The sequence below is a fragment of the Phacochoerus africanus genome, chromosome 6 (assembly GCF_016906955.1).
Source record: "Phacochoerus africanus isolate WHEZ1 chromosome 6, ROS_Pafr_v1, whole genome shotgun sequence".
NCBI lineage: Eukaryota > Metazoa > Chordata > Mammalia > Artiodactyla > Suidae > Phacochoerus > Phacochoerus africanus.
The window spans coordinates 8,564,610-8,580,699 of NC_062549.1; the positions used below are offsets into that span (position 1 = coordinate 8,564,610).

Here is a 16,090-nt window from a genome sequence, read left to right on the forward strand (position 1 = left end):
CCTTCCAACTTCACTAATGCTTTTTATAAGCAATCTTTTTTTAAAGTTTGGAGAACATTGTTCTCTAGTAATTTTTTTTTTTTTAATCCATGCTTGCAGCATGCAGAAGTACCCAGGCTAGGGATTGACCGAAGCCATAGCAGTGACAGTGCTGGAATGCTGGCTCCTTAACCCACTAGGCCACCAGGGAACTCCATGTTTATATTTTTTCTTTCTTCTTCCTCTTTTTTTTTTTTTTAAATGGCCACACCTGTGGCATATGGAAGTTCCCAGGCTAGGGGTCGAATCAGAGCTGCAATTGACACCTATGCTACGGTCCTGGCAACACGATCTGAGCCACATCTGCGACCTGTGCCACAGCTTGCAACAACGCCAGAGCCTTAACCCACTGAGCAAGGCCAGGGATCAAACCTGCATCCTCACAGAGACATTGGGTAATTAACTGTTGAGCCAAAACAAGAATTCCATTATTTTTTCTTAGTGAGTTACTACTTCATATCTTTTGGCCATTTTTCTACTGATTTTTCCTCATGTGCTCTTATACATTCCAGACACTTTATATATTTATATATGTTTTAAACATTTCTCTCTTGCGTCTGCTACTTTTGTTTCAGTCATGAAGCTGATATCAGGCAGAAGTCTTATTTCTGAAATTAATATACTCAATGAATCAATCTTTATTAATATTTTATGGTTTCTGAATACAAGTATAATCCATATAGGTTCTAACTTGAATAGTTTTGTTTTTTACATTTAATATGTCTAATGGACTTCAAATTGATCGTGTAAATATTTCTGAATTGGAATGTTTGGACCATTTAATATTTTAAAAATTGAGGTATAATTTATATAGGATAACAGTGACCATTTTAAAACACACAATTCAATGCATTTTAGTATATTTGCAAACTTGTGCATCCGTCTTCACTATCCAGGTCCAGGTATTTTCATCACCCGAGAAGAAAGCCCCATATGCAATAGCATTCGCTCTCCTTTCACCTCTTATCCAAGCCCCTAACAACCACTAATCTACCCAGATTTTCCCCTTCTGAACATGTAACATAAGCGGGATCAAACAATTCATGGTCTTTTGTGTCTGACTTCTTAGCCTTGTGTTTTCAGGGTTCATCCACGTTGCAGGATGCATCAGTACTTAATCATTTTGGGGGGCTGAGTAATATTCCATTGTATGGGTACACCTCATTTTGTTCATCCTTTCATTGGCTTGGATATTTGTGTTGTTTCCACTTTTTGGTTATTATGAACCCAAGTGCTATGAACATGCGTGCACAAAGTTTTTATAAAAGCATGTTTTCTGTTAACTGAGTAGCATTAGGAACGGCATTGCTGGGTCGGATGGTAAGTCTCTGTTTAACATTTTCAGGAAGGGCCACACTGTCTCCAAAGCACTGACACCATTTTACAGCCCCACGAACAATGGGTGTGGGCTCCCGTCTCTCCACATCCTCACCAGCACTTCTTATTTTCTGTTTTTATTTATTCGTGTTTATAGTAGCCATCCTAATGCATGTGGTGTCTCATGGTGGTTCTGATTTGCGTCCATCTAATGGCCAATGAGTTTGGGCATTTGTGTGTGTGTGTGTGTGTGCCCTTGCAGGCCATTTGTATACCTTCTTTGGAGACATCCTTATTCCAAATCTTTGCCCATTTTCTAATTAGGTTATCATTTGACTGTTGAATTTTATATTCTTAATGCTAGAATCTGATCAGATAAATGATTTGTAGATATATTCTTGCATTTGTGGGTTTTCTTAGCTTCCTTGTTGATATCCTTTGCAGCACAATCATTCACTTTTCTTAAATCGCTTTATTGAGATGTAGTCGATATATGAAACCTGCACATATTTAATGTATATAATTTGTTGAGTTTGGACACACGCACATATGCGTGAAACCATCGCCACACGTCAAGGTGACAGGCATATCCATCACTTGTCTTCTCTGATCTCCCCTAAAAGTTCTTTTCGCTGCTTATACTGGATTAACCGTCCATGTCTCCTGACCTGTGTTCCTTCTTTAACTTCTTTTCTTATTCTACATTCTGGGAGGTTCCCTGTTTTACTTCGCAGGCTTCTAGTTTGTGCTGTTTTTTTTTGTTGTTGTTGTTGTTTTTCTTTCCTAAATGTCTAGTAACACTTGGTGTCTGTTCATAACCACAAAGAATTTGGTTGATTAGGTGGCTGTGTGGGCTTATCCTGCAGTTGTGATGTTGTGTTTCCACATCCGGCCTCCTGCCTGGCTGGCAGGGGCACTGTGGGCTCTGTGCGAGTGGGCAGAGGCGTGGAGCAGAGCCAGACAAACCGCTTCCATCTGCCAACAACTAAAATTAGCAGGGCATTATTAGGTTATGTTGGCTTTTAGCCCATTTGTCTCCGAGTGTAGACATTGGTATTTCAGTGGCCATCAAGGTTATATATCAACAAAGACATAAGTACTCATCATACATTTTTAATGGTCATCTTCAAAACCTAAAATGTCATCTCTGGAAAAGCCCCCAAACCACCATCATCTGGGGTTGAGATGGTTCTTTCCAGCACTGACATTTTTCTGCGTCAGGAATGGAGTCTTCATGCTCTCTCAGCTACCACTCTCCAGCTCAGTTACCGTGTTTTTTTGTGAACAAATGAAATAAACGTTTCTCTATATCTATGTCTCATAGTAGTGAAATGTCAATCTGTAATAGAGAAAGAACTGAAACTCTTGCTCTCAGGTATCTTGTTCAGGGCTTGTTATTTTCATTAAGAAGGTACCTGATGTGGTATGTATACAAAATGGAATACTACTCGGCCATGAAAAAGAATGAGATAATGCCATTTACAGCAACATGGATGCAAATGGAGATGATCGCACTAAGTGAGAAAGAGAAAGAGAAATAGCATATGATATCACTTATATGTGGAATCTAAAATATAGCACAAATGAACCTGTCTACAGAACAGAAACAGACTCACAAACACAGAGAACAAACTTGTGCTTGCCAAGGGGGAGGAGGAGGGAGTGGGATGGACAAGGAGTTTGGGGTTAGTAGATGCAAACCATTACATTTAGAACGGATGGGCACTGAGGTCCTACTGTATAACTCAGGTAAGTAGATCCAATCTCCTGGGATAGACCATGATGAAAAATAATAGATTGTTTAAAATTATTTAAAGAAAGAAAGTATTTGAAAGGATGTGTTGGGGTTTTTTGCAGTGTGTGTGTGTGTGTGTGTGTGTGTGTGTGTGTGTGTGTGTGTGTGTGTGTGTGTGTGTGTTGGCCATGGACCACTAGAGGGCAGCATCATCACCCTTGTGTGTGTGTGTGTGTGTGTGTGTGTGTGTGTGTGTGTGTGTGTGTGTGTGTGTGTGTGTGTGTGTGTGTGTGTGTGTGTGTGTGTGTGTTGGCCATGGACCACTAGAGGGCAGCATCATCACCCTTGTGTCTTGGACGTTTCGGAACTTGGTCGGCAGTCCCCCCCAGAGCTTTTGCCTGAACGTTTCTTCCTTGTGGTGCTCTGCCGTCCAGGTCTAACCTGGATGCGCTGGGCTCAGGGGTGTTTGAGGATGTGTTTGGGCAGTAGGGAGGGATGGGTGTTTTATCTCTTAGCAAACATGCACTTTTTGTTTAGTTTTAAATGTTTTCAGTAGAGAAGAGGAAGTTGGACATCCATACCCAGCTCATCCACTTGAGTGAATCGTAGTATAAATTTTTAAAAAAAATGTATTAAAGAATACTCGATATACAATGTTTTGTCAATTTCTGCCATACAGCAAGGTGACCCGGTCATTCATACACACACACACATTTTTTTTTCTCATATTAAAAAAAGAACACAATAATGCCATTTGCAGTAACATGGATGCAACTAGAAATTCTCATACTGAATGAAGTCAGAAAGAGAAAGACAAATACTATAGCATATCAGTATAATTTTAAATGTAAGTTGGATTTTTGTTTGTTTGCTTTGCTGGATGGCAAAGCATAACTGTATCCTTTCGTCTTTTTTTCTCTTTTTTTTCTTTTCCTTTTCTAGGGCCACTTCCCACAGCATATGGAGGTTCCCAGGCTAGGGGTCTAATCGGAGCTGTAGACCCCAGCCTGTGCCAAAGCCACAGCAACGCGGGATCCGCGCTGCGTCTGCGACCTACACCACAGCTCACAGCAACGCTGGATCGTTAACCCACTGAGCAAGGGCAGGGATCGAACCCGCAACCTCATGGTTCCAAGTCAGATTCCTTAACCACTGAACCAAAACGGGAACTCCTGTATCCTTTCTTCTTTTTTTCCTTGCTGTGTATTCGCCAGGACTGAATAAATAAATTAAGTGCCTATTTTTTTCTATCTCCCCTCCTCTCCCACCCTACACTGGAAGGAGGGATGGGGTTACTGTGAGTGTAAACTCTGCCCCTTGGGAACCGATGTGTTTGTTTCAGTGACCTTCAGACCCTCATGGGCCCTTGAGCTGGATCTTCACAGAGCAGTGGGTGGAGGATGGGGTACCCTGACTCCCAACAGGAGGCTTTCTCAACCTTGGCTTGTTCAGTAAGAATTGTTCTTTTGAGTGGCAGACGTGGTTTAATTTCTTTTATGTAGGCCTGGTAGAAGAAAAATTAAGATTTGTCACTTTGAAAACTGTAATGAACATTTGGAGGGCCCTGCATCTACAAAATTACAGCAAAATCCAAAAATTGTATGAATTTTTGAGTTTGTTGGAGCCTTTCAAATGTCAGTCTTTTCTTATATGGAAGAAAAACATGATTAAAATATCCCTCAGAGTGTCCCAAGTAAACTTAATACCCATGAACCTGTATCTTATTAAGTCAGACTACCCCACATATGCCTTTCACATTTCATAAAATCTAACAGTTTTTTTTTTTTTGCCAATGTAAAACAAACATACAGGCACAGAGATATAAACTCATTTATATTTACATGTTTAGTTTCACATGCATTCTTTTTTTAGGGCCACACCCATGGCATATGGAAGTTCCCGGGCTAGGGGTCAAATCGGAGCTGCAGCTGCTGGCCTACACCACAGCCACAGCAACATGGGATCCGAGCCACATCTGTGACCCATGCTTGTACTGTTAACCTACTGAACAAGGCCAGGGATGGAACCTGTATCCTCATGGACACTGTATTGGGTTCTTAACCTGCTGAGCCTCAAGGAGAACTCCTGTCCATCTTTCTTTCCGTCCTTCCTTCTTTCCTATGTTCTTAAAATAGGGAGATGGTTTAGGAAATATGCTGTATTGCACACAAAAGGTGATAAGAACCTGAACTGGAAGGTTGGTAATAGGGTTATAGTGGACTGGACATTCGTGAGAGGAATTTAGGGGTTAAGATCTTCAGGCCTTGATGACTGATGATGTTAATTTCCTAGTGAACCCCGACTTGACTCTTGGAACCCCAACTTGACTCACTTCTGATACCAAAACGGTGATGCCATTGATGGGGTTTAGATGTAAAGAAGGCAGAAAATCTGTCTTGAGGAGTGGAGAGTGAGAGAATTCACTGGACATGTTGAGTGTGATGTGTCTTGCAGGTATTTAGAAACAGGTGTATGATATTCAGGCGGATGGTCAGCTGTGGGGTGGTTGTTTGGGAGTCACCGGAATCTGGGGTTAGGTACACCAGTAAACATGACTGTTGTCATCCAGACCATGGGGAGAGGGGATATCGGGTCAAGGGTGGAAGTTGGTTACATCACCATCGATGGAGTGGAAAAGTCTGCGGAAGATCCAGAGGGTGGACCACAGGATGAAGGAGGAAAAGGAAAGTGCGGCCTCGCTGTTTCAAGACCGTTGAGAGATTTAAGACGTCCACGGTCGGTCCCACCATGTGCAGCAGACTCTTGTAGTGACATAAGGTTGACGAGGATCTGTTAAATTTGTCAACTGGAAGGTCCTGGCTCACCTTTATAGAAGCAACTCTAGAGAATAGCAATACGTTGGGGATGGAACCCAGGAAGGATGGGTTGAGCGAATGAGGATTGGGGAAGAAGAACCAGTGAATGTGGCTCACGATGTCTCTGTGGGCATCGCCTGCTTCTGGGTTCTGCCTCCTTCTCTGGATTCACTTCTTGGTGCCTTTGCATGGTATAGTTTCTTTTTCTGGAATTCCCATCTTTTTCTCCTTTCTCTACATTAGACATAGCTTGAGGTGAAGTACCACGGATGTTTTTAAAAATCACTTTATCCTGAAGACCAGACTCAGTAACTTGTACACAGCAGGTACCTCCCAGATGGATGGATGGATGGATGGATGGATGGATGGATGGATATAGGGTAGGAACCCATATCTTGAAGCACTAAGGTAGAACTAGCTACTTTGGAAGAGACTGGCTTTGGATGTGACTGGATGGGAGGAAACAGGCCATTTAGATGACAAGCCAGGCGCTGGAGTCAAGTAAGGAGAAGAGAACACCAGCATTCAGTGAGGCTGGTTCTGTCGCACAGCCTTCAGCAATGAGAAAACTTATGCCGTGAGCGACACCGTTGTGGAGCTATGAGCCAGTCTGGATCAAGTTCATATTGATAAAGTTAATGTAAGCCATCAGGAACCAAGGTGTATCCTAAGTTGCATGGCGACAGAGCAGTGACAGAAAAGCAGGGTAAAATCAGGAAGCCTGTGGCAGGGGTGGCGTGTGTAGCAGTTTGAAGAAATGAGCTCAGAACAAGGTGGAGTTGGGTTGTCAGCTAGAGACGGACCTCTAGATATGGAAGCCCACGCAGTCTGCCGTGTTCATCCAGCACGTGCGAGCCTCATAAGAAGGCTGGGGAGTCAGCCTTATGAGGACCTGTCCCACAGGGCTCCTGTACGAACCAGGTCTGGCTTCCCTAGCTCACAGTAAGAAAGGGCAAACGTGCTGCTCATGGAATAGTACGTGTCCTTCTTTCCCTGTAGACACATTTGCTAAGAAGCCACACGACAAGCAGCAGGGTGTTCATTGGGCTATTTCTAATCCTAGCTGGTGGTTATTGAAGCTCCCCAAGTGGCAGGCTTTGTGCTAAGTACTTTCCACGAGTCATCTTTTATTGTCTTTACAGCTACCTCTGAATCGGGTACCAATACTGTCATAATTCTACAGAGACCTTGTAACTCCAAGGTCACATAGCAAAGATGTGACAGACCTAGGACTCAGGTCTAATTCTAAAGTCTGTCCTAACTACCAAGTACCCATGGAGTGCAAGTGAGGGGAATTAATTCCAATTTGAATTTCATTCACATTTCTGTAGCATCTGGCTATCTCTGTAAGTTGGATGGGTCACATTTACTACAAACTCTGCCCAATGACTCTTCCTTTTTCCTGTCAAACCTCTGAGGACCAAACTCTTATTCTTTACCTTTGTCGATAGCTTCAGTTCCGTTCTTGGTCATCTTGGAGCCATCTGTCTCTTTAGAGTGACTTTGAAAATATTAAATCTGTTTTAAAAATTTTATTAAGGTATAGTTGATTTATAGTGTTGTGCCAATTTCTGCTGTACAGGAAAGTGACTCAGCCATATATATATATATATATATATATATATATATAATATATATATATTATATATATGACGATATATATGACTATAAAGTGACTCAGCCATATATATGTGGCTATATATGTATATATATAGCCACATGTATATATATATGTGTGTGTGTGTGTGTATGTGTACATCCTGCCATCCCCCTTTGAGGTGAGATGTGTCCTAACTACTGTCACACACACACACACACACACACACATTCTTTTTCTTATATTATTTCCCATCATGGTCTATCCCAGGAGTTGGGTATAGTTCCCTGCACTGTACAGCAGGACCTCATTGCTTATCCAGTCTAGATGTAATAGTTTGCATCTACTAACCCCAAACTCCCAGTCCCTGCCCCTCTCTCTCCCTCCCCTTGGCAACCACGAATCTTCTCTACATCCGTGAGCCTGTTTCTGACCTGTAGGTAGGTTCATTTGTGCCATATTTTAGATTCTACATGGCAGGGACATCATGTGGTATTTGTCTTTCTCTGTCTGGCTTACTTCTCTTAGGGTGTCATCGGCTCAGGCTGCATCCGTGTTGCTGCTGTGCAAATGTGAATTCGGACGTGCTTGTTTTATGAAATGCCTTTCCTCTGGGGGAACCTCCCCGCCATCCCCTTCTGCGGTGAGATGTGTCCTATTTACCGTACCTGGTACAATCCTCAGGACAACCCATGCCAGCGCGCTCTCTAGAGGGAGCCTTGTTCTACCACAGAGAGCACCCCACAGCAGCTTACACCTGGCCTTCTTCATGCCAGATCATGACCAAAGCCAAATGACAGCCCAGAGCCTGTGGCTGTGGGCAGGAAAGTAATTTTCTCTGGCCAGAGAGACTAAGGGGTTCCGAGTAACGGGAGACCCAGATAGAAAAATGAGTCAAGACTAAGCCTTCTGTAAATTTCTGGAAAAAAAAAAACAAACCAAAAAACACTTCTTGGTAAGCAATGCACTTAACAGACTTAAAATATTAGAACTATTATTTCTATTTCTATGGCATTTTATTTTTAATTTTTATAAAAGTATTTACAATATTTACAATAAAGATGGACAGTATCATGCCAGGATCTGCTGTAGGCAAAGTGGCTCCGTCATGCATACATAGACATTCTTGTTCTCATATCCTCGCCCATCATCATGCCCTCTCCCAAGAGATCAGACCCAGTGCCCTGGGCTGTACAGCGGCTCTTATTTCTATTAGGTGCCGTTACACGCACTTGACACCCTGTGTGATTTTTCTGACGTCGTTTTCATGGCTCTCAACAGGATGTGAAGGGCTGACAAAGCTTGACCTGACGGTCAATTTCATCGGCGAGCTGAGCAGCGTGAAAACCCTCCAACACAACATCCACCTGAAGGAGCTCTTCCTCATGGGAAACCCCTGTGCCGACTTCGACGGCTACAGGGACTTCGTGGTGGCCACGCTTCAGCAACTGAAGGTACACTCTTTGCAGTGGCACAGAATTCTCGGAAAAAGGAACCCAAGCAGCGACAGTAATTCCTGATGATGGGCAGCACTTCAGAGAACGTGTTGTTTTAGAGAATAGAATATCCCAAACATTCTTTAGCTTACTCAACCTTTAGAATTGTTTTAATAGTTTTAATAAGCCTTGAAAAATAAATTGCATTCTTTTCGCCTTTCTCATTCAGAACACACAGAGCTTGATTGAACTGTTTCTTGATGAGTTTAGGTCACTGTTAGCAAGAGTGTTCACTATTACCAGAAGCTGAGGGGTCTTGAGGGGGCTCTGGCTAGTTACCTTTGTTTGTCATCATCGGAAACCACTGTGCTTTTAAAATAATTTTTTGTATTACTTTCTGTGCGCTCACTCGCTATATTAATGATTCTCAAACTCTGGTATGCTTTGGGGTTCTTAGATGGGGTTCGCTTTTTTTTTCCTAGGCACATGGAAGCTCCCAGGCTAGGGGTCGGATTGGAGCTGTGGCTGCCGGCGTACACCATGGCCACAGCAACACCAAATCCAAGCCACGTCTTTGACCTACACCACAGCTCATGGCAACGCTGGATCCTTAACCCACTGAGTGAGGCCAGGGATCGAACCCATGTCCTCACGTCAGGTTTGTTACCACTGAGCCACCACGGGAACTCCCCTGAGAGTTTCTGATTCACTGAATGAGATGGGCACCCGGGCATCTGCATCTCTAACAGGCTCTCTCAGGTGGCACTGATGCTGCTGGTCCAGGGACCTCATGTGAGAACCACTACTCTCTGTGTTAATCTCTCACCTCCGATCTCCCGTATCTGATGTTTTTGGAATTGGGAAACCACACATGGTTTCTAGAGAAATCATATCTGCACCTGAGAGTATTTAAATAGTAACGATACTGTTCATGTAATTTTCCAAGCGTCCCTGACCTGCATGTATTGGTTTGAACCTTGGGGAACTTCCAGGTGAAATCTGAAACCAGCGCCATACATGGAGGGCAAGGAGAGACCAAAGAAAGAGGCACCCGCTCGGGATTGGCAGGTGCAGGTTTACTAAGCAATGGAACTTTCCTGCAAAGCTACTCGAAGAGACGAGTAGATCTCTGCATCCGCCTGCAGGATCGTAAGAGTTTATAGAGGGCACATCCACCATCCAGAGGGTTTTGACCAAACCTCACTCTCTCAAGGCCGCGCCCTTGGAATGGCTCCTGGTGTGGGAACAGTGGGCAGAAGGCATGTCCCAAGGATGGGGTGGCGAGGAGTCCTGATTGCCCAGGTCCAGCTTGGAGGCCACCCAGCGGTCACATCCTCCCCACGACCTCCTCCAGCAGCATAAGCAGCATTTCACTTCTGCCAAGAGAGTGCGTGGAGGCCCTGGCTTTCTAACAGGCGTTTGCCGCTGTCCTCAGAGGACATTTGTTTTTAGACCGCTGTGTTCTGTGGAGTCATAATTGCTGGATTAATAGAACACATCTCTCCTACTGGAAAATTTCTTCAATTAAGAGAAGGAGCGACTCAGGTAATTGAATCTAGAGTATATATTTAGAACGAGTGATAAGTTAGCTCAAACATAACCCAGGCTGATCATCGCTGTACAATGACTTCCTGAAAAATGAACTGATGAGAAGCAGACTTTCAGAGAAATGGCTGCTGTGAGCCACCTGCCCGGAAGGGTGTGGGGGCATCACAGCTGGGCCCCTGGTCAGTGCTGCGGTGCTCAGGCTAGCGGTTTGTGAGGGCCACCAGACAGGTGCCTGAAACACGGGCCAGGGTTGGTCCAGCTGCTTTGGGCCCCACATCTGGGATCTTCCCTGACCCTCGAAGGGAGATGACAGGCGCATTCCAGACGAAGAAGCCAGGCCTTGCAAAGTGGCTGCTCCTTATTTATGGGACACGCCTGGCAGGTGGCCGAGATGGGACCTGAGCCTAAAACCTCCCATTCATACACTAACCACACTCACTGCTTCTCTCTGGGTTCATGTCCAGGCTTCAGATCACATCTTTCTTTTCAGAAGGACAGTTCGGATTCAGCTGCTATACTAGGGAACAGCTTCTCTTTGAAAAACATTATCCAAAGATGTGTTTCCTAGTATTTAAAAATAGTTTGATAATCTCTAAATCTTAATTATCATTTCACTGAGAGTTTGTGATCTACTTCAAAGGGGGCTGCCATAACAAAGTCCGACGAAAGGGGTGGCCTCAGGAATTTATCTCATTGTTCTGGAGGCTAGAAGTTCTAGATCAAGGTGCTGATTGGCTACTTCTGAGAGCTGTGGGGGAGACTCTGTTTCAGGCCTTTCTCCCGGCTTCTGATGGTTGCTGGCAATCTTTGCTGTTCCTTAGCTTACAGACGCATCACTTCCATGTCTGCCTTCATCCTCCCGTGGTGTTCTCCTTGTGTCTCTGTTTCTGCACAGGGTGTTCTTTTTATAAGGATACCAGGGAGTTCCCTTTGTGGCACAGCAGAACGAACCCAACTAGTATCCATGAGGATGTGGGTTCGATCCCTGGCCTTGATCAGTGCAGTGGGTTAAGAATCCAGCGTTGCCATGAGCTGCAGTGTGGGTCACAGACACAGCTTGGATCCCACATTGCTGTGGCCGTGGCTGTGGCCAGCGGCTGCAGCTGCAACTCCAATTCGACCCTTAGCCTGGGAACGTCCATATGCCGCAGGTGCAGGCGTTAAAAAAAAAAAAAAAAGGACACCAGGCATATTGGATTAGGGACCTCCCTCCTGCAGTATCATCTCATCTTAACTGACCACATCCACAGGTGCCGGAGTTCCCAATAAGGACACATTCTGAGGTGCTAGGGGTCAGGATTCAGCTTAGGTCGTGACAACAGAGTAGTTATACCAAGCACACAAGAAGAGGTGTGAGGACATGCAGCCCTTTCCAGGTGTCCTCGGGCTAGTGACTGAGCCGTTCCCGGGGGTAAGCAGACACCGCAGAGGAAAAAGTTTTGTAGCAGACAAACCAGGACGTGATGCACGTCTCGCTCCCCAGAAGGCACATGCTCTGTTTTTCTCATCTGAAATGGGTGAATAATTCCTACTTTAAAGAAGTTCTTTGAGTCCCTAAATAAATCTTAGTTTCTCTCTCTCTTCTTCACTGTAGCGCACACCCAATTATTATCAATAAATGTGGACACTCTGCCTCTGTGTTGCAAGACCCCTAAGTGAAGAAAGATCAGGAAATACTGTAATGCACAACTTCAAACTTCATCTCAAAGAAAATGACGTATGATTGGAACTGGAGAATTTAAAAAAGCAAACAGTATCCCAGTTCACGAGGACTTCTAAACTCAGAGATGGTTTTGGATTGAAGGGAACTCACAAAAGTCATCAAATAAACCGAGATCCAATACGGAGGCCCCTAGAGCAGGTGCTGGTGTGCATGTGACAAACTTGTCATCAGTTCCCAGTAGAAGGTCTGCTGCCTCTCTTGGTGACAAGGGGCTTCATGGGTCACAATCGTTTAGACACTGTAGGTCTAGATTCAGTCAGTGTTTACTTAAGCCAAGTATAAGGAAAGTACTTATTATATGTAATAATATGCATGTATTATATGTAAAGTAAATACTTAAATCCTTACATCCCAGATACAGGTAAGAGAATATCACCTCCTTCCCAATGTTAGCAAAATTCCTGTGAAAGAAATTGCCATTATCCAGAATTTTGCAAATTGTTCAGCTCTTAACCCTAGTTTAAACGAGGTTGATAACAACAACAACAACAAAGCTAACTACTGGGACCATCTTATTAAGGATCGGCCTTGTCAGAGCTGTGGTGTAGGTTGCTGACATGGTATCTGAGCCGAGTCTATGACCTACACCACAGCTCAGGGCAACATCAGATCCTTAACCAGCCGAGCAAGGCCAGGGATGGAACCTACATCCTCATGGACGTCTGTTGCTTTCTTAACCTGCTGAGCCACAACGGGAACTCCAAAACTTCAGATTTTAGGTTGGCGTTTTTAAAATTTCAATTGGGAAGAAAATCACCGTAGAGGTACCAGATGTAAACAGTGACGGAACAATTCATCATACACTACACTGTCCTGTCATCAAGTAGAACCTGGGCTTGTTTGGATTAGAGCTCAATTTTGTGTAATGGACAGGGCCCCTTTTTTATAGAGAGCATTTGGAGCCTGACTTGAGGCATCGAACTTCTTCCTATAGTGAGCGGTTCTACAATTAGTAGTATCTTGAGAGCTTGTCACTAACAGTCAGTTGCAACACAAAAGTCCTTCTTAGTCTTATTACCAGTAAAGATATTTTGTAAATTGTATTAATTGTATGAAGTAAACATTGATTTAGTTTCTGATATTTCCCATTCATTATTTTGCTTTTAAATCTGTAGAAGTAGGTGCATTATATACTATTGCTAATCTGGCAAACAGAGTCGATTTGGGGCTGATTCAAATTGGGACTTTTGAGTAATCGCACTGTGTTGGTCATTTTTTATTCAAGTGGTTGGATGGTAAAGAAATTGAGCGTTCGGAAAGGATTCAGGCATTGCAGAACTTTCCAGCAGTTGAGCAGCAAATCAGAGAGCAGGAGAAAGCTTATTGCCTCACACGAGCCAAGGACAAGGAAGAGACTCAGAGGAAACTGCAAGAGGAGGAAAACGAAGGCAAGGGGAGCAGCCACACCGACTCTGATGGATGCTGGTTCACAGACATCAGCACCACGCTGTATGTAAACAGAGTGTGCTTTCCAGTTACCTTTTGTTGAAGGCAAAACTCTTGTTAAAATATCCTCTTCCCAAAGTGTTTACAGTGGCACTTATATTCCAGACGATTCATTTAAAGAATTTTTTTTTTTTTTTTGCTTTTTAGGGCCACACCTGCGGCACATGAAAATTCCCAGGCTAGGGGTCCAATCCGAGCTGTAGCTGCCGGCCTGTGCAACAGCCACAGCAACGTGGGATCTGAGCAGGCAACACCAGATCCTTAACCCACTGTGAGACTTTCCTCCCTTAGAAAGAAAAGCCTTTCCAAACTAGCAACTTTAATTTGCATCTAAAATTATCCTCCAGCACTCCTCTCTAAAAGATGCACAGGAAAGATGAATTAACAGGTGTACTTTGATTTATAAAGTAGGAATGTTTTAGAAAAGTTAAATGCAAATCACATTATTATAAATTGAGTAATTTTGATTGCATCATAAGATGTTCTATTTTGTGAATTATATAATGAATACATTTTTAATGTGATTAATAAGCTCCTAATTGGTCCTTTTTACAAACATGAATTTTTCATGCTTGCTTATTTTAAGGGGATTGCAACTATAGTCAATGGATTTGATTCCATACGATGAAAGCGTTAAATATTTTGATAACAGGACCTCTTAAGCTTGAGAAAATAATAATTATAAAATATTTCAGATGTACAAAAATGTTTAAAAAAATAAATAGGCAGCTATATAGTTTCACCACTCACACTTGATCAATGTCAATAGTTTGCATGTTTGCTTTGGATCTTTCTTAAAAATTAGAAATAAAATATAGGTAAGTAAAAGCTCCTTATGTGTTTTTCCCCCATCCTACTCCTCCTTTCATCCCCAGTGGCATCTGCCATCCTATAGTTGGCACATATTTGGTATAATGTCAACCCCATCTATGTGTTAATATATTTCCTACATAATTATGCCTCCTTAAGAGTAGTTTTATTTTTTAGCATAAATGATATATTTCTATAGCTTTGCTTGTCATTCACTGTTATGTCTTTGAGATTTATGTCTATGAAGACATGTAGAACTAGTTCCTTCACACTAGCTGTGGAATAAAATTCCATTGACTGAATAAGTCACAGTTTATCCCAGAGGTGATATTCAAAATATTTAACAGTAATCCTTTGGTACTGACCAGTCAAGAACATGCACCAGCTCCAACAATCTGTGCGGCCCTGTTTTGAGAACATAGGAGGGAAGGAAGGCGGGAGGAAAGGAGGGAAGGAAAGAAGGAAGGAGGGAGGGAGGGAGGAAAGATGTAGGATGGATGGATGGATGGGTGTCAGCTACACATCAGCCCTGGTGCAGCCATCCCTCTGGGTAGCTCTTTAGATGGGTTTTCCTCTCTTGTTTTTTCAGACAACGTTGCACATGTATTCTTGTGCAGTATGGAAGTTTCTGTAGTGTATTCAACACTGGTGTTGCTATATATTAATTATGAACATCTTTTCAAATTTATAAGCACTGTTCAATTGTTTTTTAAAGAGTATTCACTTAAACCCATGTATCAACAATTTAGGGGAGTTCCTAGTCTCTGCCAATAGTAGGTAATGTGATATTTTAAAACACTGGCCTGGAGTTCCTGTTGTGGCACAGTGGAAATGAATCTGACCAGCGTCCATGAGGATGCAGGTTTGATCCCTGGCCTCGATCAGTGGCTCAGTGGATTAAGGATCCAGCATTGCCACGAGTGGTGGTGTAGGTCACAGACATGGCTTGATCTGGCATTGCTGTGGCTGTGGTGTAGGCCAGCGGCTACAGCTCTGATTCAACCCTAGCCTGGGAGCCTCCATATGCCTTGGATGTGGCTCTAAAAAAAAAAAAAAAAAAAGGCATAAAACACTGGCCAATCAAGTCGGTTGTTGAAGAGCATCTAATATTTAATTTGCATTTCTAGAATTACTCGTGACTTTCAATATTTTAATTGTCTTCTTATACATTTATCGACTATTCAGATTTCTTCAGTTGGGACCTCTATCTATTTTAAAGAATTTGTAATGTTTTTTCATATTAATTTATAGTTCTTTTATACTCTAAGTGCAAATTCTTTAGTGGTTATGAGCTTTGCAAATATCTTGTCCTGGGCTATGACGTGTCTTTAATTTTTTCTTTTTTGCTTTTTAGGGCTGCCCCTGTAGCATATGAAAGTTCCCAGGCTAGGAGTCTAATTGGAGCTAAGCTACCAGCCTACACCACAGCCACCGCAACGTGGGATCCAAGCCGTGTCTGCCACCTACACCACAGCTCTCAGCAACACCAGATCCCCAGCCCAGTGAGTGAGGCCAGGGATCGAACCCAAATCCTCATGGATACTAGTCAGATTCGTTTCCTCTGCACCACGATGGGAACTTCTGACTTGTCTTTAATTTTAATAAGTTCTTCTGTTCCATGGA

The 16,090-nt window shown here is 43.1% G+C and overlaps 1 protein-coding gene across 2 annotated transcripts in view; it reads left to right on the forward strand.

Moving 5' to 3' along the window:
* The window catches only part of DNAAF11 (dynein axonemal assembly factor 11), a 72,980-nt gene that overhangs the window by 16,898 nt on the left and 39,992 nt on the right, over positions 1–16,090 (forward strand). For both annotated transcript variants that reach the window (XM_047783227.1, XM_047783228.1), the window contains 2 exons: positions 8,786–8,958; positions 13,437–13,660. In XM_047783227.1, the coding sequence (XP_047639183.1) occupies positions 8,786–8,958; positions 13,437–13,660 (397 nt within the window). The remainder of the gene's footprint in view (positions 1–8,785; positions 8,959–13,436; positions 13,661–16,090) is intronic.